At 45.3% G+C, this 20858-nt stretch overlaps 2 protein-coding genes across 2 annotated transcripts; both read right to left on the bottom strand.

The window, feature by feature from the left end:
* Window positions 1–2526: 2526 nt before the first annotated feature.
* LOC142879954 (androglobin-like) lies at window positions 2527–10629 on the bottom strand. The gene is made up of 12 exons (XM_076013538.1): window positions 10578–10629; window positions 8042–8156; window positions 7887–7950; window positions 7629–7733; window positions 6915–7023; window positions 6560–6701; window positions 5362–5476; window positions 4567–4728; window positions 4343–4481; window positions 4123–4257; window positions 2954–3047; window positions 2527–2719 (listed from the first exon to the last, which is right to left on the bottom strand). The coding sequence occupies exons 3-12, from the start codon at window positions 7887–7889 to the stop codon at window positions 2563–2565; spliced, it is 1161 nt and encodes a 386-aa protein (XP_075869653.1). The 5' UTR covers window positions 7890–7950; window positions 8042–8156; window positions 10578–10629; the 3' UTR covers window positions 2527–2562.
* LOC142879913 (androglobin-like) lies at window positions 8038–20711 on the bottom strand. Its single transcript, XM_076013472.1, has 14 exons — window positions 20547–20711; window positions 20256–20382; window positions 19951–20043; window positions 19662–19733; window positions 19238–19414; window positions 18766–18905; window positions 17709–17795; window positions 17109–17248; window positions 14861–14928; window positions 14094–14175; window positions 13198–13291; window positions 12761–12842; window positions 10578–10620; window positions 8038–8156 (listed from the first exon to the last, which is right to left on the bottom strand). Exons 1-14 carry the CDS (start codon window positions 20597–20599, stop codon window positions 8038–8040), a joined length of 1377 nt encoding a protein of 458 aa, XP_075869587.1. The 5' UTR covers window positions 20600–20711.
* Window positions 20712–20858: the final 147 nt, after the last annotated feature.

The following is a 20858-nucleotide window of genomic DNA, read 5'->3' as shown; positions in this document are numbered from 1 at the left end:
ACGGCGCGACTCTCTTACCGACAGATGAGGTTCTTGTATATCGGGATGTAGTACTCTCGGAACTGCTTCATGGAAAATGGCTTGAGCGGACCCTCGTGGGACAGTTTTGGTAGGAGGTGGTTCAGACCGATCAGGCGCATCCTCCACTCGGTGCCGAACGGCAGAGACTCGGGGATGATGGCTCCGGCTACAAACGTGTAGCCCAACTGGCATAAAAAAAAAAAGCCAATTACAATCTTTTGACATAGGCAGGGGTGATTTTTAGAAATTATCTTACTGCTCTGCCTTCCTGATCGGCTGTGACAGGTGGCAAATGGCCCAAAATGGTCTCTCAAAGGTTTGTGATACGGTGGATTAAATTATTTTTTAATATAGTTTGTTATAAGTGCACACTTTTAGCCGTTATAATTTGTCTAATCACTGTGTATTCAGACTTTAAGGCTAAGGGTAGGCTAAACTTAACATTAATCCATAGTTTATAAAGTATGAATACACAGTCAAAAAAAAAACACATGCTAACAAATCAAGTAACCAAAATTGTGTTCATAAATGGTTTACTATCGCTATTGGATCAACCCTTTATACATGTCTAATTAAACATTTATAACCTTGCTAAGTTAGTTTAGCTAGTTACAATTTATAAGAAACAAACGTTCCGAAGAGCAGACAGCCGGTGAGACTTTGACATAACTGCCGACCTTGTTGGGTTTGAACAGTCGACTGACGAGCGGTTTGTTCAGCACCGGGTTCAGCTCCTTCCCCGTGTCGTTGTCAATGATGTGGAGGCGATGCCTGACGTTGGCCGGGAAGAACTTTGGGAACAGCAACATCTCCTCGTGGGCCCGGAACGTCTCCCTTGGAAAGGGAAAGTCTGTGAAGGTTCTCGGTCTTCCAGGGGATTATAGTCTAGAAGGTTAAGTGAATGGAACTAGACTGTTTTTTGGGGTTGAGTTGCCTTAACTTAACCCTCAAAATAAGAAAAGCTAAAAACCAAAAAATCTAGCATCTAATTTCACTGGCAAAGCAGCTGATATTGAGTGCTGCGGCACATGAGCTTCAGTGTTACCATTTAAATAAAAACCCACTATGATGATATTCCATACCAAATTACAAAGGTGTGCAAGTGCACATGCATGCAGTAGTTTTGCATTATGATTGAGCGCTGCGATGTGCCTCTACCTGCCTGTGCCAAACACTGGGAGGAGAGGAGACAAACGGGTCAATTTAGCACATGCGGCGCGACGCGGCGAGCCCGGGAACAATAATTGCGTCGAATGATCTGTGTTTAACGCAATCAACTGCAAGGTGCTAATGGGCGCCGCAGCGCACACAGATGGCTGCCGACTGTGGTGAGGGTTGCGCGACGGCAGGCACGCAGTTTGTCTGACTCAGTCCTTCCTCGTGAACTTCGGTCTCTGCGGCTCGCACTGTCGCACTGCAGTCGCCCCCCCCCACCCCCCAGCCCCTCCACCTCGACCTGTTTTGTTTTTTTGCTTTAAATATAAGATAGATGAGGATCATTTTGCTGATTTAAAAGGGTTTTGTTCTTTATTTTTCTTATTTTTTCTTCTTGATTTTCACCTAATTTTCTCCTAATCACAACAACATCATCAACCTTTAGTCAGATACAGTCAGACATATTTTTTTCTCTCAAGAAATATTTACTCCGACTAGCTCAATGACACACCCCCTTTCATCCCAGACCTGCAATTTGTACGGGAAATCTTTTTTTTTGTGCTTGCTGCCACTTTAATCCGAAACCCCCGCGACCCAGACCCCGGGTCCGCAATTTCAATTTCGCCTTTGCGGCCACTCTCTCACCTGAAGAGCATCACCCAGGAGTTGGCGGCGCCGTGGAGAGGTGCGGCGTAATCGACGAAGGTTATCCGGTCCCACTCGTAGCTCTGACAGTTGTAAATGTTCTGTTTCTCATAACTGTCTATAATGTCCCTGCGCGGCGGCAGAGGAGAAGGAGAAGAGAAGAGAAGAGAAAAGAAGAGAAGGTAGCTGGTGAGCAATGAATATCACAGAATCAAATACTTACAGTATATTATAGGAGTAAGCCAAATACTTGGGAACCTCCTGACTGACTGTCTGCAGGATGAACAGCATGAGGCATAAGAGACCCTGTGTGTGTCAGTGATGTTGTAAAATATATATATGAGAGCTGTTTTCACAATCCTTTATAATTTTTCTTCACGCAGCAACTCAACTCGCTGTGAGGCTACTACTCGACAATGCTACACAAAAATTTTAGTAAGTTGAGAGGGAATTGTCAGTGATGTTGTAAATTGAACTTATATGAGGGATATTTTCACAATTTGTATTTATTTTCCAGTGGTTTTGGTTAAAATTCCATCACTGCAAACTGTGATTTTCAATGATCTTTTCAGAACTTGACGAATAGAGCATGTTGCTCGTCTGTCACAACACAGAAAAACATCAGCAGGTTTCTATTATTTATGTTTTTTTTTGTTTTTGTTTTTTGCAAAACTCAATGCGCTGCAAGAATTGATTCGTCGATAAATGCTTTGTCGATAAAATCGAAAATGTTTTAGCAAGTTAAACGAAAAAACAAAACAAAAACAAAATGTCCCTGCGCTCATCGGCCAGGCCCTGCGTGTTCGTGCACGCGCCTTCCTCCCCAGGCGGCGGGTCACTCGGCAGACGCTGTTGGCTGATTGGAACGGGGGTTGAGGATAAACAGCAGATGGTACCACTGGGAAAAGATGGAACACAATGTGGAAAATGTTCCCTGCCAGGCCACGGCGAGCCGCGGCAGCGAGGGGAAGGGAGCCGCCATCCCCACCAACACCCACACCCCCACCCCCACCCCCGGCGGAGGGTCGAGACGCAGCACGCCATCGTGCAACGTGCAGAGCCACGGCGGCTAGTGATCTAGCGCGTTAGGGATCCGAATCCAGAAGCGAAACGCATTTCAGCCGTTGTTTACCGTAGCAGCAGGACGGCGTGCTTTTCGGCGTGAGGTAAAATCTTTGGCCATAGTTCCGAGAGGATCTTGGAGGCCCTGAGGTTCTCCTCCGTGCCTGAAAGACATGAATAAAACACCCCGGCAGAGGCGGTAAGAGAAAGAGTAAAATATCAGCTCGTTTTCCTCGCAGCTTTTCATTCGCACCAGACAGGTAAGTGCTGCCGGGAGGCAGGACGCAGTCATAAAAGAGGCCATCTGCGTCGGAGCCGCAGCCATTCAGCAAATAAACAGCCGCGCCGTGACTCACGGACTTCACTCTTACTAATCCATCTTCAAAATCTCCGCGCTGAAGCGCTCGTCAGTCCCTCTCAGCGCAGAGTCACTCGTCATGTTTTTTTTTGTTTAGTTGCAACGGAAGTAGGAAGCAAATATTGCAGGATGACGTTCAAGAACTAAACAGACAGCAGCAGTCAGTTTAATTTGGACTGGGCGGTGTTTTCACATTACGAGAAGAAGAAAAGGAGCTGAAGCTTTATTACAAAGAAAAAACCCAACTGTCTTGTTCAGCTTCAGCAAAGATTTTGTTAAACACAAGCTGTGTTTCCATTACCACTGGAATTGCGCGAAACCTAAATATCGCAATTAAAAACTGGTAATGAAAATTCCTAAACTTGGGAAAAAGCGGACGTGACGTACGGGGTCACATGACCAGTTCATTTCAAGTGAAAAAGGCGCATTATGTTTGGACGAAGCAGGAGGCGGGATATTTTTTACAAGTAATCAACGAGAAAAATATGACAACAATTCTTGACAGCAAACAAACGTAAACCAGGAGAAGCAAATGTAAGTCTCCAGATTTTGCGAAAACGACGCACCATTCAATGGAAACACATGGAAATCGCAATTGTACTTTGTCGAATTTTTAGAAATATCGCTGTTATTTTGCGAAAAACTGATGGTAAACGTGGCTACTGAGGTGCATCGCAGCTCTCCACTGTGGCAGAGCAGCATTAGCTCAACCTGAAAGTCATTTAAACTCAACAGCTGCTTGCTTAACTCTCCACTTTAGAGGAGACAGCAAAGCAAACTTGCAGCTGGTTCCTCAAGTTCCATTCAAAAGACGAAGCAGGAGAGAAACGAAATGGAGCAAAAACTCACAAAACCTCCAAGAGCCTGTGTTGATGACTCACCTGGTTTGGAGGCGTTGGGGTTTTGTCGAAGCGAGTGACCTTTGGCCCCGGCCTGCGGCGGAGAGCCTGCCTGGTTCTCGCCGTCTGTCGGCTCCCCGCCGTCTGCACTTTCTGGAGACTCCGGCTCGCCGTTGGCTGGGAGGAACGTTTAAACTTAAACCTCAATGGGAAATGTCTTAAAAAGTCAGGAGTGTGCGGCGGGGGGGGGGGCGACACTCACGACTGGGAGGTTCGTCCTCCTGGTCAGCGGGCTGGAACGAGGGCTCGTTTATGAGGGCGATGATGGCGAACTGATCGTCCGACGTCAGCTTCCCGCCCAGCGCCTGCCGCAGTATCTTGTACACGGCGCTGTTGAACACCTGCGCGCGGTCGTTCAGTGAGGTGAAGGTTTGAGCCCCATCCGAATGGTGATTAAGGCAAAGAAGCAAAAAAACAAACGGTTACCGTGAGATGCTGCCGCGGGTTGGTGGCGATCTTCTGGGGCGTGTGAGCCTTTTCCAGCGCGTCTCTGGCGGGACTCAGCTTCTCCTCGTCGCTGAAGGAAGACACCACCGAGGACAGGGCCTTTAAGATGGACGAGGCGTCCATCATGAAGAGGGCGCTCTCCTGTTTGAAATGGGGGAAACCGGTGAGGGCTCTGGTGTAATTCAGATGGTCTTGGCTTCGGAAACAAAACAGAAGAGTCACGGAACAGCATCAACTAGAGGCACCAGAGGGGTGTTGTTATGGCTACTTCATTTAAAGACCCAATGTGTAAAATTTTTATGGAAGCCTGGTATTTAAGGAAACCTGCCTGACGGTGTGTTTTGTAATTAGGACACAGTCAGGCAGGCTTCCTTAAATACCGGGCTTCCTTTAAAAATGGCGCCGCTAGATTTAAGCTAACTAGGAGCAAGACCCTTGCTCTGTGTATATTCTTTTATATATGAGAACAGTTCTAAGGGTAGGAAAACCAAATGTATTGTGCTGCAATTCCACGCTTTTCTTAATGTATTTATGGGTAGTTTGTTAAGCTTTTGCCAAAATAAAAATCATAAATCAAGTCAAATTTTACACACTGGACTTTCAAGTTTCTTTGTTGTTTTTTTTTTTTTTTTACATAGTCTTTTTATCATCGCTGCTAACGCACAGGCATGAATACAATGCTAAGCCTTTCAGTCAGTCGAGTGACAAACCTTATCGGAACTGGTTTGTGGTATTACACGCAAGGGGGAAAAAAAAGCATCACACACAACGAACCTTGACAAGGTGCGACAAGACGGTTTCCTCGTCCCCGAAGATCAAAGGTGTCGTGCTACACAGATGAACATGGTAACCCAGTTTCGCGAAGGCGCTGAAGCTCAACACATGGCGCCTGAAGAGAGGGTGGGGGGTGGGGGGGAGAGAGGGTTCAACACCACCTTTTATAATTCCGGGCCGGATGATCCCAGTTGAAAACGCAGCGAGTTACGTGAACGTGTCTGAACGTAGCTGAAGAGGCCATGTGGACGGACGGTGGCAAAAATGTGTTGTATGCAGACGATAGAGCTGCTTCTCAGGGCCAATTTGGGGATGAGAGAGTGAATGAGAGAGAGTAAGTGCCTTTTTCTCTCATCCCAGCAGCTTTAACACACAGATGCTTCAGAACTAGATGGCAAAGAGTGGAAGGGAATGGAGAGCGAGGTATGTGCATTTTAAAAGGATAAAGGGCATAGAAAGCAGAAATAGGTCAAATCAAAAGAATAGAAAAGAGTGGATGGAGAAAAAGAACGTTACAAAAGTAGCGCTATGCAGATGAGCAATATTTACGCACGTTATTTAAGGCGGCACGCCGGCCAAAACGACTGCAAACATCAGCTAGCGTCAGTGAGGGAGACTTGTGTGTGGCACCCGTGGGGCCCGCCAGCGCGATAGGTTCAGCGCTTCGACTGCAATTACGGCTCAGCGGTAATTGCACAGTTGCAAACCTGCAGCTGACCCCAGAAATGAGGCCCCTCTGCTTCTAGGACAAGACGCGTCCATTAATAGAGACTCTTTTCTCAGCATTCCAGGCAGGAGGCGTCTCCTGTCACTCCTCGCACGGGGCGGAATATTAACAGCGGAAGCACTTTCGAAGTCGGTTCTCTTGCATTTAGGTGTTTTCTAATATACTGATGGGTATTTGGACCAAGAAAAATTGAATATGAAATATTCCCTTGCATATAAATGTGATTACATAGACAAGAAAGAATTTAAAAGTATTTGTGAAACACCAAAAATGTATAAATAGCCAAACTAAAGGACCTGTGGTGGTGGTTATGGACTACCTAATTTAAAACAATAAAAAAATACATGACAGAATCAAAGAAAAATACAGTTGTGACATTGTTCTCTGCTCGCTCTTGTACTGGAGACCCAGACTGTGAGACTCAACCAATCCAGCAGTTCGCCAGATCGATGTGGGCGGATGCCGCCCTACCCTGCGGGCAGCTGGAGCACGGCCGCCTTTGAGTAGGTGGTCTTGATTATGATGCACGGCGACGGCAGCTCGGCGGCTCTCAGGTTGTAATGCGCCGCTTCAAACCTCGGGTGGGCGCTGCCGAGCACCTTCAGCAGCTCGCCTGCAGGAGGAGGAGGAGGAGGAGGAGAGGCAAAGAGGGGATGGGTCGCTAATCGGTCAAGTTCAACGCACATAGATGCATTAATTGAGGCATTTTATCACACGTCCTAATTACAGACGAGGCTTCGCCGTATTTACGATTGCAGCCCCCCCGTCGCCGCAGAGAATCAAAGGCTGCGCAAGCGAGTGCCAGCGCCTGTCAATAAATCCTTACCGTCCACAGCTTTGTCTCCCCAGGGAAGCAGAGCGGAGAACCTGATGAGGATCCTCGAGGGCTGCGTGCTGTCCACACACAGGTAGTAAGTGCCTCTCACGGACCACTCCTGGAGGGAAGAGACACATTCACATGCACCGTTCCAGGAAAAGGCACGGAGGTGGAAGACGGAGAAACGAGCCAACGAGGACATTAAAGTGTTGATGGAAGACTGGCTCGGTCACTGAAGGCTGGGACAAGATGAACGTAAAGAAAATTGGGAGGAAAAAAAAGGAGCAAGAATGCTAAATATACAATACACACATACACACAAAGGCTGCAGATGTGTGTATGTGTTTGACAAATTTAAACTGACAAGCGGTTGTGCTGAAGCCTGAAATACTAGTGGGGGGAAAAAAATGAGAAAGCCTGCAAATCTCAGTGGAAACAGTTTTCCATTGGTGTTTCATCAACATTCTTAAACAATTGGTATGCTTTTCAGCAAAACTGTAAGAGAGACATTAATGCTCAAGACTTGGCATTTAGTATTCAGCATTTAGCAACATCGAACGCACAGATGAGATGGTCAAGCGACAGTAATGAAGTGAATCCAAACCATTTGCTTCATAGAAAAACATGAAAGAGAGAGAGAAGAAATCCCTCTTTCACTTTCGTTTGCTCCAAATAAAATTACGTGAATTTCATTTGTAGCGTGTTGTTGTAGCATGCACGTACTTTGGCGTGAGCGACTTCGGTGGTCACAGAGTGCGATCCAGAGGAGAGGGAGTGTGTGGACGACGCAGCGTCGCAGCTGCCCACCGACTTTGACAGGACGGAGCTCTGGAGATGAACCGGTGAGACGGCACACTTGATAACACAGCCATTAATTAACGCCAACTAAATGTATTTATGGTAAATAAAAATTAAATTAGCTCCAGATGCAGCGCAATGAAAAGCTAATAGGTCCAATTAAACCAGTAAAGAGTGCCGTACCATCAAATTATATTTCTGGACCTGATGCGAGTAGCCGTCTGGCTTGTGGAAAACCAGGAGAGCGCTGGGAGAAAAGCACGAGAGGCGATTAAATTCAACATTCCTAATCTTTTTCTTTTTTTTATATATTTGTGTATGTGCGTGTGTTCACTCACTGAAAGCATTTGGTGAAATCATCAAAATGCAGCCTGGCCTCCTTGAGGCAGGATGGGACTGAAGAGGAGGGGCTCTCGCCGACGGTGCCCTCGCTCACAGCTTCTGGACAATCTGCTGCAAGGAGAGATTCACATTTAACTGGAAGCTGTTAAAATGCCATCATAAATGTGTTTATGAATATTTAATGCCAAATCATCATCTCGAGAATGACAGAAGGGAGCCTGGAAGGGGGAAACCTGTTGGATTGGGCGTACGACTGGACAGGGACTCCAGCAGTTTAATCTGGATTCATGTCAGTTAGGAAAAGGTTAATTAGCCGTTTTGTGGATAAATATGTATAAATTAATTTAGAACTTGGAGTCAGAAACAAACTCAACTTGCAGAATGGACGTCTGGTGTATTTGGAGTTTGGATGGAGACAAATTGGTTGTAAAAGCTCCCATTTGAAAATAATTATTTTTAGCCAATTTAGCCACTAAAACCGAAACAGAAAAGAACCGTGTGCTTGTCATCGCTCATCTTTTTTTTTTTTGTATGTGTCATTCTGAAGTAATCGTTACTAGGCAGACTCAACCTCGTGCCACACCTACTGTGAAATAAATGCCCACAGAACGCGGCGTTCTCATAGCAAGTTCTCCTCCACTCGAACCGTTCTCACAAACGACGAACCGGCTCAACTCCCACGTGGTGGCGCGGTGCACGGTGCACGCCCGCGACTCCCACTCGCGGCCTCCCACCGCCTCGATTCACGGCAGCACAAAGTAAAGAGCCACATGCAGGCAGACAATCCCTCCACCCCCCCGGGGAAAAAACAAAACAAAAAACATGCAGACAGAGACGCTTGCGGAGAGCAGCTCTGCCCCCGGGGCTCGGGTCTGATCAGAGAGCCGAGGCGGCGTCTACGTTACTGTGGCAAGGCGGTCCGCTAGCTTCGCACTGCAGGTGTTACTAAGCAACCGGAGCAGGGCGGCGAGCCGAGGAGGCAGCGAGTTGGCTGCTCGTCGTCTGTAGGAACTTCTCTAATTGATGGAAGCGCGGAGAGAGACATGAAAGCGCTTTTGGCCGATGTGATCAAAAATCAACTGAGCGATCCTGCGCAATTTGGCGAGACGGCCGCGACTCCCGACATCTGAGCCGGACGTTAAGTCCATGTTGCTCGAAATAAAGTGCAAGTTTATTTCGTGTCTGGGTGGGAAACAGGGAGACATTTTCATCTGATGAAAGTGTTGCACACCGCAGTTGAATTTGTCACGCCGTCTGGTGACAGAGCATGGAGGCATTTTGGAGGATTCACATTCACATGGATGTATTATAAGAATTGGATTCTGGACTGTGGCGATGGCGTGGCAATTTCTTCTCAGTGCCCACTTGAGGTAATGTAGTACAATACAAAATAAAGCCTGGAAACCGGTTGAATAAATATTTATATTTCCAAGTCATGTACTTTTAATCTTTCTGAAAAAAAATGCATAAAGGCCAGAAAATCCCAAGAAAAAAGTTTTAATCCCAGCGTGATGTCATGGGTGCATTTCCAGTTGAGTTTAGCAATTACGTTTTTTCCCAAAATAAAAGTGATATTTCAAAAATTTCAACAAAGTACAATTGTGATTTGCAGGCGTTTCCATTGAATGGTGTGAAGCGCATAAGCCTTTAGTGGTATTGGAGTTTTTTTTTAGGTTTAGGCGTTTCCATCAGCAGTTTTATATTGCGATATTTAGGTTTTGCGCAATTCTAGGGGTAATGGAAACGCAGCTGTGTCTCAACTCGTTCTAATCGGCTGATGCATTCTGATGCATCACGTGTGTTACATGATGGGAAGTGGCACTACTGTCCATGCTCCATTGGCCGCATAACGTGGAACTTTGTCGCTGTACGAGCTGGATGAGAACCTCTATTGAAAAGAATGAGCTGCAACTGGAACTTTGGAGGATTAAGCACAGGCAGTGGACAGTGACCAGCCGGGTGAAACGAGGAGAAGCCAAAAGACAATCCAACGCTAGCTCAGCAGCCTAGCGTTGGAACGTCGCCCCCCTGAGGCTGGGAGGTCGTAGTGTTTGATGATCCCCGACCGTGTCCGTCCTACCACAGACTACAAAAACGGGACCCGTTGGCTCCCTGCTTGGCTCAGCATCAAAGGTTGGACTTAGATCAGCCAATGAATTCCAAGGACATTGTCTCTGCTCGGGAACCTTGTACCTAGATTTCCGACCAAATAGCCACTTTGGGTCGAAATGCCTTTGCTTTGGCAGCAGCCGTGACGGATGTGAAAATCAAGCCGTCCTCGAGAACGCCTGTAACGCATGTTCCTATCCGTTGTCGCTATTTATATCGAGAGCGACCCCCCCGCCCCCCTCCCCACCCCTCCAGGTGTCTTGTCTGGAAGGGTTCTGAAAAACCCTGTAACTGAGATAAATAAATCCAGATTGGGACACAGAGCCACTCTTATATCAGTGTGTAGTATTTCAATCAGCCCTGCTCCAGTTTTCTTTCCAACGCGGGTAAGAGGCCCTGAATCACAAAAGGAAAAGCATTTACCATTAGAAACGGAATCGTCCTTCTCTGTGACCTCTTCAGCAACCTAGGGGGACAGAGAAAGAGAGGGAGAGGGAGGAGAGTGAGAGAGAGAGAGAGGGAGGGATGGAGGGGGTTATGTTTAGTTGAGCTGTTGACAGAACAACACGGCCAATAACTCGGCTGCAGCCTCCAGTGATGCCACGCCAGCTGTGGTGTTTCGCCACTCTTTCCAAACACTACAGAACACACAAGGCAGGGTTCAGTGTGACAGTGGCATGGGGAAAAAAAACAAAAAAAAAAACACTGCAGGGGGGGAACACAGGCTTTAATTTACTTCAGCTGTCAGTGAGAGCTGCTTCATCATCAAGCACATCCTGTCGGCTGTTCCTTGCAGGGGTCGCCACGGCGAAGTGTTTCGCTTGGCATGGTTGGTTCGTTTTTTTGTTTTTTTTACATTGCCCTTCACACAACTCTTGCATTTGTCTGGGCTTCGGAGAATGGCACAAGGAGGACACTCAAGAGGGAGATGAATAATAATATTTAAAATTATTGAAAAAAGAAAAAATCTGATAAGAGTGCATAAAGAGGGACACCTGTATCAACAGGGCATTATGAGTGATGTCATCAGTTCGCTTGGCATCAACTGGGGTGTGTGTGTGTGTTGGGGTTGCTGGAGGGGTTGGTTTTGGGTTGTGTAACTTCAAAGGAGCCCTCGCCAAGACTCTGTAATGAGTCAGAACGAGTGTGTGTCTGTGCGTGAGTCACAACTTATTTGAATAAGCACCTTGAGATCCAGACAGACGGAGGAAAAAAAAAAAACACTATTGTGACTGTGAGCTACGCTTTGCCTCTTTTCTACCACGTTGGCAATGTAAAATGCAAATGCGCCTTTTTTTGCTTTTTTCTTTTTCCACGAGCGTGGGAAGGAAACTTGCTCAACAGTAAGATGTCATACCCACCTACGGCCTATCAACATCCACTTATCACATGGATAATACTGGATTTTTGAGAAAAGAGTTCACTGGCACTTCCTCCCACAGTCCAGAAACATCAAAAACGTTCATGTGAGGTGAATTGGGAACTCTAAATGGACCATCGCTGTTTGTATGAGCGCAAATGCTTGTTTGTCTTTCTATGTGGCCCTGTGATGAACTGGCGACTTGTCCAGGGTGTCACCCTGCCTTCGCCGTATGAGAGCGAAGGAAGAAGCATAGATTGAAAATGGATGGATGGATGGATGATTGGAGTTCACTGGAACGTTTAAAGTAAAATTGTGAGGGGCTTTGTGGTGGAATTATTTAAGGTCAACGCCCACAAAACCATGGTTTACACTGGAAATATCCTGGATTTAAAATCAACCCAAACCAAACCTGATTTATTACAGGAACTTATTTGCAAGGTTTCGCACATTTCGTCAGTGCCTTCGGAGCGGGTGCATCTGTGTGTGGTGTGTGTGTACGCAGTAGCACACATGGTAGAGGCAGCGGTAATAAAGTGAGTGTTGCGCACATGTTGCTGGGTTTGTACACGGAGCGGAGTGACAGCAGGGGCAAAAAAAAAAATGACACGTGACGCCGTGGAGTTGGAGGTGTTAAAAGAAAAAGGGAAAAAAGCACACAAAATAAAACAGGTTTAAGCCAGAGTGAAGAAACAAGAATATTGCTGAAAAGGACGCAGGACAGGATGCGAGAGTCTGGGCGAATTAATCAGGTGGGCGTTGTGGGCAGTGGTGAGGCAAAGTCAAGCGCCTCGTGCTTGGGACACCATGTGACTCCAGCGCTAGCTAGCTAGCTAGCTAGATAGCTCGATCCCAAAGTGGGAAACTACAATGTCGCAGCACTAAAAAATAAATAAATAAATAAAAAAAAAACAGTACAAAAACACTCAAATCAATGTACAAGTTTACCGAGTGAATAAATGTGGTGCCCTTCCCCACTGTCCTTTTCTTTCATCACTTGCTGTCCAATGGTCCCTTCCATCTGTCAGCCCACCTTCTGCCTCATCACTATTCCCTTTTATCTGTTTTTTTCCCCCGAACTGTACTCTAAACCTCCTCGCATTTCAAGTCTTGCTGCTGCACGCCCAGTAAGGAAAGGGTTCTGATATACAGTATTTGGAAGCCAATCAGAACGACCACTAATACGGAGACCAGGTCCAAAAGGAAGCAGCAGGACTTGCTAAAGGGCGACAGTAATTCACTCTACCTTTGTGGAGTCGGCCTTGCCGTCGCCTGGAGTTTCTGTTTCAGAAGAAGGTCCTCCAACTGCAGGACTCTGCTTGTCCACCCTTGACACAGGCACACATGCACATCATGTCATGCACATGAATGCTGCATCTTAAGTACATTTATCTATGATGACATTGCTCTGATACGCTATTATTTCTCCGTTTTCTTTTATTATCATGTACGAGGAGAAAACTCTTTGTTACACCTTCACTGCTCAGCAGCACACAAAGGAGACGTAATGGTTTGATGGGATAATCATAGCCCCCCCCCCCCCCCCCCCCCATTTTCATTGCCAGCTTCTTTGTGTCTTTTATTCTTTGTTCGTACACATGACTTGAAGGCTTTTTAATGAGGTCTGAGACAGTTCAACTGGGCAGAAAGGCTCTGAGATGTGGACGGTGCGAGATCACTTACACGCACTGCTCTGGGATCGGAGCACTGCCTGCACAGCAGCGGAGAAAAGGACTGGCGACCTCAATGAACCGCTCCAGTTTTGATGAGGAAGGCTCTGTGAATCGAAAAATAGGAAATCTCACATTTCAAGCCAACTATGCTTTTTTTTTTAGTTTTTTGTTTTTTCCAAAAGACGCTCCCTGGACTGAATTTTCTACTCCTCGCTCAGAGATCAGCTGGTGTCAGATATGCCCAAGCGGGCAGCTATTTTCATAACAAAAGGAATATGTAGCTTTCCCGCCGCTCCTCCTCCTCATTCTTCTTTTAAGCGCTGGCTGGTGCATGTCCTCTTCCCCACTGAAAATTCAAAGCATAAACACTACTTTGCTAGTCATATTTATTTATGATATACACCTACGCCGCATCGCAAAAATCCTCCCTCTCCAGTTCTCTGCATGCGTCTCTCGATTTTCCCCTTCACCTGCCCAGTTCCCGCTTTGTTCACTTTCAGTTCAGTTTAGTCGGTCATAATTGTGCGTGTACAAATAAACAGATAACCAAGGATACAGAAATAATAAAATTATATTAACCGAAAAGGTGTAGGCTGAACCTAAATTTATATTATCTACCCTTTTTACATTTACAGTAAAAAGCGGCTCATTTTTTCTTTTTAATAGTCCATACATGAACAAAACTTCAAAAACAAAAGGTTCTAAATCATTTCCATAAACAAGGGTCATCATTCCTGACTTGCTCTTGTTTCAAACAGCCTCTGAATAGAGTCAGGACGCAGGTTATTGTGGAATTCATAAATTATCTGTACAGTTTTGCAGTCCATTAAATCAAAAAAAATTAAAACAATATAAATTGATGGATTCTCTGAGCTCCGCTAGCGGTGCAAGTTTCACCAAACTCACCTTCATGAGTTTTGTTCACAAGAACAATGTGGCTGTGATGCAGCGAAAGGCCGCACCGGCTGAGGTGTTGCGGAGAGGCACCCTGCACGAAGACAGAAGCAAAAAAAAAAAATTAAAAAAATGGCGGAGCGGCATGAAAAAATAAAAGACTTACCCATTGTAAATAATGATGATAATGATGGTAAAGTGACCACCAATTTCATGAAGCATGGGTATGAATCACCAAACATTCGGCCTGTTGAGAGGCAGCGTCGAAACGCAGCCCCATCATGCCTCCGAGTCAGAAGCGCTCTTATTTCTCAACTGAGACCACCGACTGGTGACTCACATGGCACAGCAGTCATCAGTGTCTGAGGCTGTGTGCATTTTAGAAAGACACATTGTACACACACACACTGATTAAAGAAAGTTTGACTATATGATACCCAAGCGATGTTTTAGTTGTTTAATCACACATTTATCCGCATATTTATAATTTTTTATATAAGTTACATAACCAAATGCCAGGTATCAATTTATATTGACGGCTCACGCTGTCTTTCAATCTGACTTGTTTAAAAAGTCAATCGCTAAGAAACGTAGAAAACCTCTGGCATATTAATATATGAATGAAAAAAAGCTACACAGTCCAAACAGGGTAAATGCTGTATGAACATCATGAACGTCAGTAACCTATGGGAGCCTACTTTTTTTTTTTTTTTTTTTAACAGTAGGTCCTATTTTCCAACAGGTCTCGTGGAAAACTGGCTAAGTCAGCAGGAACCTACTTTGTGGTGGTGCAGATTGAGAATCGTGCTTGGCGGCGAAGGGTAGTAGCTGGCACACACCAACACATCTGAAATTCCAGAGGAAGAGACGCAAAATTAAGAGGAAGCAGGCAGCGGATGCATGCAAAACGCTCTACGGAGCAGTCGGTTCAAAATGCAAACAAGGAGAACACACGATAACCACAGACCTGAAACCAACTGAACGCCACGGCGAGAACAGGAACCGCATGACGCAAACCGGGACAGAAAACAGTGAAGCAACAAAGACAAACGGAGACGAGGACGATTCATACGCTGGGGTCAGGGGAGCACAGGTGAGAACAATCAAGGGCGGGGCTGGCAATGAGACACAGGTGAAAAACATCAAGAAATAAACAAAGGAAGTAGAACTAAGGACGCTGACAACAGAATAAACACATTTCAAAATAAAACAGGAAATACACAACGGCTTTCCATCACAAGTGTAAAAAAAACAACAACAACAACAACAAAAGACAAACTAAAACCTCACAAACTAGGTAATGTCCAGAGGGAAATAGTTATAGAAATTAACAGCAACAATTATGACCGATGTTGTCCATTTCATATATATCCAAAATATGTGACCATTTTCACCTGATTTAAGTGCGCAGCAAAGCTGATGCAACTTGTTTGCGCTGCCACTGACTGAAGCAGCACTTTTGTGAGACCCTCGACGCGAGTGTTTGTTGTGCTTCACTCCGCACCACCAACACCACCGGCTGCGCGAGTGCACAATGCCGACGCGGGCTTAGGATGCACGCAAAGGTTGCGACACGCGTGTTTCACTGGTGCTGCTCCTCTGGGTAAGACCGCCGGAGTCGGAGCACATGCACGGAGAGGAGCTCGGGCTATTTTTGTTGGATGTGACACCAACCCCCGCCCCCCTGCCACAGCCCCACGGAGCATCTACAGCCTATAAGGAGCTCATGGACCCGGAGACATGGAAAATCAATTTATGACAGCACTGCTCAACTCACGCAAAGACACTCGTGCTGCTGTATGTCGAGTTGAGAAGGGATTTGGTTTTGTCGCGTTTGACGCACGCCGATGCGTACATTTTGAAGTGTGCGCGTCGATGGAAAATGACAGTGCAAAGTAAGAAAAAAAGTCTTTTTTTTTTTGCCCTTTAATCTTACCACGTCTGCGTCGGCTCCAGGTGATAAAGTCAGAAGTCGCCGTTTTTGAGGGCTTGATAATATCAGCAATGTCACAGCTCTGGAATAAGTTACATTTTCTCAGAGAAGAACGTGGAAGAGATCCCATCAAAAAACATTTATGAATTGGGGACAATTTTTCGGTGCCACAGCGGGAATGAGAGTCTAGCTTATATGACAAAAACAATGAACTTAATCCAGTACTGTGACATTGAGATATTATCAAGCCCTCAAACAGCAAGTTCTGAAGTTCTCACATGGGGCTGATGTATATATGGTAAGATGGAAAAAAAAAAAAAAAAAACTACAATTATTAATTTTCTTAATTTTCCATTGACACGCTTACCTCAAAATGTATGCATCAACGCAATAAAAATGAATCCCTTCACAGTTTGGCATACAGTACCATATATATCTGTGCGAGTTGAGCAGCGCCATCATAAATTGATGACACTAAATGCGGTGTCATGGGCCTGCAGAGGGACGAGTCCCAGTGCACTATGCAACTAAACTTCTGCTAAAGGAAAAAATAATATCCCAATCTTACATAACTGTGGCTGTTGCAGCGTCATTATTAACTGAATAGGATCCCTTCATTTTAAAATTCCATACCAGGGACAACCATCCAAATTGTAAAGCCTTCAAGTTTCACAAGTTTTGCTGCAGTGCAAACACTTGTTGAACAAAAGTGTCACATACTGTACATACAAACACCACTGGTATTGGTGTCGTGGTATCGGCGCATGTTTTGCAAGTACGAGTGGTGCGTCCCTAACTCGCGTACATGGAAATAAAAAAAAGTTAGAGGAAAAGAAATATAGCACAAAACAAAAGGTGTCTATTGCACCGATGCATCACATGCACACACACATCAGCAGCAATATTTAATGTCGCCAACACATCGTTTCAAATCATGAAAGCGTAACTGCTTTTAATGCTTACAAATAACCGCAGCCTGATTTGGAAATGATTCCACTCACTAGCTTAATCATATGTGCAAGCCAAGTGTGAAATTGTGTGCATGTGTTGGCTAGTGTGTGTGTGTGTGTGTGTGTGTTCCAGAGCGTTCAGACCTTGACTCTTCTTCGGCAGCCGACTGGCAGAATCTCTCAGGGCATCTGAACCCACAGAGTCGCTCTCCGCCTCCTGCGGCCCCGTATCAGGGTCTTTGGCTCTTGGAACGTAGTCTTGCAAGAGATTCCAGTTGTTCGGCCTGAGAAGCAGTTGTAGAAAACAAAATTTTAACATTCTGCGTGGTTTTGACTAGAAATTGTGGCTTGGTGGACATAGACTCAGCATACCGGACACGGTCAGTATTTTAATTGTAACAAGGAAGCAGGTTGGATTTGTGATTAGAGGTGAAACAGGAAAACAATGTATCGTGGAAGTTTCTACGTCAGCTCATCCTGACTGAAATCTGTGCGCCATAAAAAGCTTCCACCTTGATTGCCAAACGCTATTTGCTCCATTAGCGCTACATGACCAGCCAGTTTTTCTACTGAACACTGCATCTCTTCTGCATTTACTGGACATGTACTCCCTTTATCAGAACAGCCACGGCACGCTTGAGAGGAGAAACTAAAAATAAGAAACGGTGTCAAATGCGCAGATGTGAAAACAAGACGAGTCGGAGACGAGAGAGGGAAGACGCAACGTCTCCAAGTTGTTCTTACAGAACGACGTCGACAGTTGGGATCCAGCCAGTGAGGGTGGAGATGAAACTGAAATCGCCCAACTCGCCGCCTTTCTGGAACACCGCGCTGCAAGGACAAGACGGACAATCAAACAAATCAACACATCTGCAATTCACGTTGTGAAAATGGTGGGGTTTCTATTGCACTCTGGTTTTTAATGCATCATTCACACGGTCCAGTCTGATTGAATGGCTGCAGCGGTTCCAGAGGCTTTGTGCGGCCGACCCACGTGCGCCGTCATCGTACATGACACAAACATCAAACCAGGTGCAGAGGGAAAGAGTCCCGGGAGTTCTTGGCGGGGACAGGCACCTCAACTTTAACAGGAGGCCCGAACAGACACCTTGGTCAAGGTATGACAAACTTTCAGTCTGGGTCATGAATAATAAATTAGGAGGAAGGCTACTTTGTTTCCTGGCTCGGATTAAACTTTTATGCCTCGACCTTCGGTGGACAGTGCGACAGCCACCTGCACTCACTCGTCATAGTTCTCTATCACAGGCGTGCGCAACACCTGTCTGCCCGCCTGTTTAAATTTAACACAGCCTGAGGGACACACTGGGCCAAGTGAATGTTTGTAGAGAGCGTTTGTTCAGAACTCCATAGATCCCCCGTTCCAAGTACATCCTCGTCAGTGAAGAACAAAATGTCATGTTTGTATTACCAGAGCGGGGATGAGTCATTTCTGCTGAAGCATAAATTACTGTATGTATTTAGACATAGTGTGATTCATTTACAAGGCAAAAAGCATTGTGCATAATGCAATACTACATCAAGTTATGTACATTAGTACAGTTTGGAAAGATTATTGGTCACCTGTTGTATCAAGAGGCATCGTGTAGAGTTTCAATGTGTTTTTTCTTTTATTCTGGCTGCACAGTGACAAGATATTTAGCTAAAGGTTAATTTTTTTTTTTTCCAACCCTCTCAATTTAAGACATTAAAAATTTTCTTCCTCCGAGGTGGGGCGTGACAGAGAAAGTTTGAGAACCACTGCGACCAAACAGTACTTCTGGTGGAATGCACATTAACTCACTTCGTGTTGGCCACTTTAATGAGAGCCTTGGCCAACAACAGTGGCCAAAGCTCTGACTGACAAGTGGAAGCAGGGAGGAGCAGGTTGTTCTTTTCATCAAACGGCATGAAATCGTCCACTGTTATCTTCCTCCAGCAGCCCTATGAGAAGACATGCCACAGCAGACAATATATCGCAAAGAGGAAATAGTACACACTGTATCGTAATAGACAGTGTTGAGAAAATTAAAACAGGGTGTCTTACATATTAATCATCGTTCAAATATTATCACCGTTTTTGAGTAACTTTTCAGTCATAAGAACGAGAGAAATTGTTCAGTTTACGTGTTTTTACTTGTAAAAGTTTCTCAATATTTGACTGCAAAGCTTTAAACCCCATCTTTGTGTATGATTTTACTGGGCACACATACAGTATAACTTATCTCACTCTCAAAAGTACCACAAAACGAGCTACTGCATTTATTTAGACTTACCATCCAGAAGAGTTTGACCAGGTATTTGCCATAGCTGTTGTAGAGCGCCACGTGACCCTTCGTCACCTCGCACAGCGAGAAGATGTGCTCCCAAGGTGTCCAGACATCTTGCTCTACAGACTTGCGCCTTTGCAGCGTCGTCACGATGTGGATCTCACTGATGAGCCACCTCATTAGCTAGATGGAGCAGTTGGGGCGGGGGGGGGGATGAAAAGCAATCACGGTACTGACAACTAACTGCGAAACAGAACGGCAAAATCAGTGACGAGCTGACGTGCAGATCAATTCATATTTATTGGGTTCTGTCAATCACACATGGCCATCACTGACGGCTGAACCACATTGCCCGTGTGCTGATTAGCAGTGGCTAACAGAATGTTGTTGTGATGTTCGATAGCAAACACGGACCGAAAGAAAAACTTACCTCGCTGCACATCAGGTGGTCGTTGGATGAAACTAAGTTATAGCTCTCCAGGTTTTCCACGACAACGGGCTCCTACAATTAAAAACACATATAGAAAGTGCCATTGGCCTTTATCAACCAACACAGACCTATGAATGTTACAATTCAGGAGGACACACACAAATGAAATTACAGATGGATATGAACATGAACAGAGTACGACAAAATACATGATAATAAATAACATATACAATAGCTAATATCCCAGTCCAGTAATTGAGCACTTTTCTGTTGAAAGCAAGAAGGTCACCTTGTCGATGATAAACTCTGCAGGTCGCTTCCAGGTGTGTACTTTCAGAGATGGAGGCAGCCCAATCATTCCTTTGGGATCTTCAAAATATTGCTGCAAAATCAAGACAAACAACCGCGCACGTTCACTCCTGCTGACAATTTAGAGTTGTCAATTAGCCTAACGTGTGCATGTCTTTGGACTGCATGAGGAAGCTGAAGCACCTGGTGGAAACCCATGACACTGCACACAGAAAGGTCCTCACCCTAGAAATTGAACCTACAACTTTACTGCTCCACAATCATGGCACTGAGGCTCTTGCACACCTTTTCATCTTCAGCTCCTTCCCGCAGGTCCCACTTCTCCTTGCTGACCTCGTCGTCATGCCACTCCGGCCAAACGAGAAATCCTGGTATAAACTGTTGGCTTTCAGAGCCTGCAGGGGAAGCCGACCTGAAACAATGATATATATCTTTTTATGTTGATTCTTCTTTTCATTTGTCACCGTTATTGAATCATATCATGCTTGTCTGCTGGTTCAGGGATAGCAAACAAACCTTTACACCATACATTTATTTATTTATTTATTTATCTTTATCAGTAACCACTTCACTTACTCGCCGTGCTGAGGGTGTGGGGAGTGCTTTTTCCTTGATTGACCCTTGGACATTGCAGTTGGTTTTTAAAATAATTACTGAACACTTGACCTGGCTTGGCTTGACTGATGCCACACACAATGTTGCTTTGCAGCCACTTTATATCTGCGTTCTTATTCCATTCTCTACCCAGACACTTTGTTATAACATTAAAGTTTCATTCCATAGATCAGTGTTTTTCAACTCAGTGTGGAACCTGGGCCTGTTTAGATGCAACACTGGTATCCATGGAGGAATTGAGGGAGGAAAATATGCTTACATACCTTTCAAAGT

The sequence above is a fragment of the Nelusetta ayraudi genome, unplaced genomic scaffold, assembly GCF_046127955.1.
Source record: "Nelusetta ayraudi isolate G7.1 ecotype Tasmania unplaced genomic scaffold, CSIRO-AGI_Nayr_v1 ptg000151l, whole genome shotgun sequence".
Classification (NCBI taxonomy): Eukaryota; Metazoa; Chordata; class Actinopteri; order Tetraodontiformes; family Monacanthidae; genus Nelusetta; species Nelusetta ayraudi.
The sequence above is the reverse complement of the archived record's forward strand: the minus strand, read 5'-3'. Positions and strand labels throughout refer to the sequence as shown.

Bases quoted from the DNA above. Each gene is read 5' to 3' on its own strand.
- LOC142879954 (XM_076013538.1), bottom strand. The intron at 6,702-6,914 runs GTAAGGATTTAT...CTCCTCCTGCAG, and splicing joins GGGAGACAAAGCTGTGGACG to GCGAGCTGCTGAAGGTGCTC. The intron at 3,048-4,122 runs GTGAGTCATCAA...CATGTCTTTCAG, and splicing joins CCCCAACGCCTCCAAACCAG to GCACGGAGGAGAACCTCAGG.
- LOC142879913 (XM_076013472.1), bottom strand. From the start codon at position 20,599: ATGTCCAAGGGTCAATCAAGGAAAAAGCACTCCCCACACCCTCAGCAC. The intron at 20,044-20,255 runs GTGTGCAAGAGC...TTGATTTTGCAG, and splicing joins AAGGAGCTGAAGATGAAAAG to CAATATTTTGAAGATCCCAA. The intron at 19,415-19,661 runs GTAAGTTTTTCT...TGCTCCATCTAG, and splicing joins ACCACCTGATGTGCAGCGAG to CTAATGAGGTGGCTCATCAG.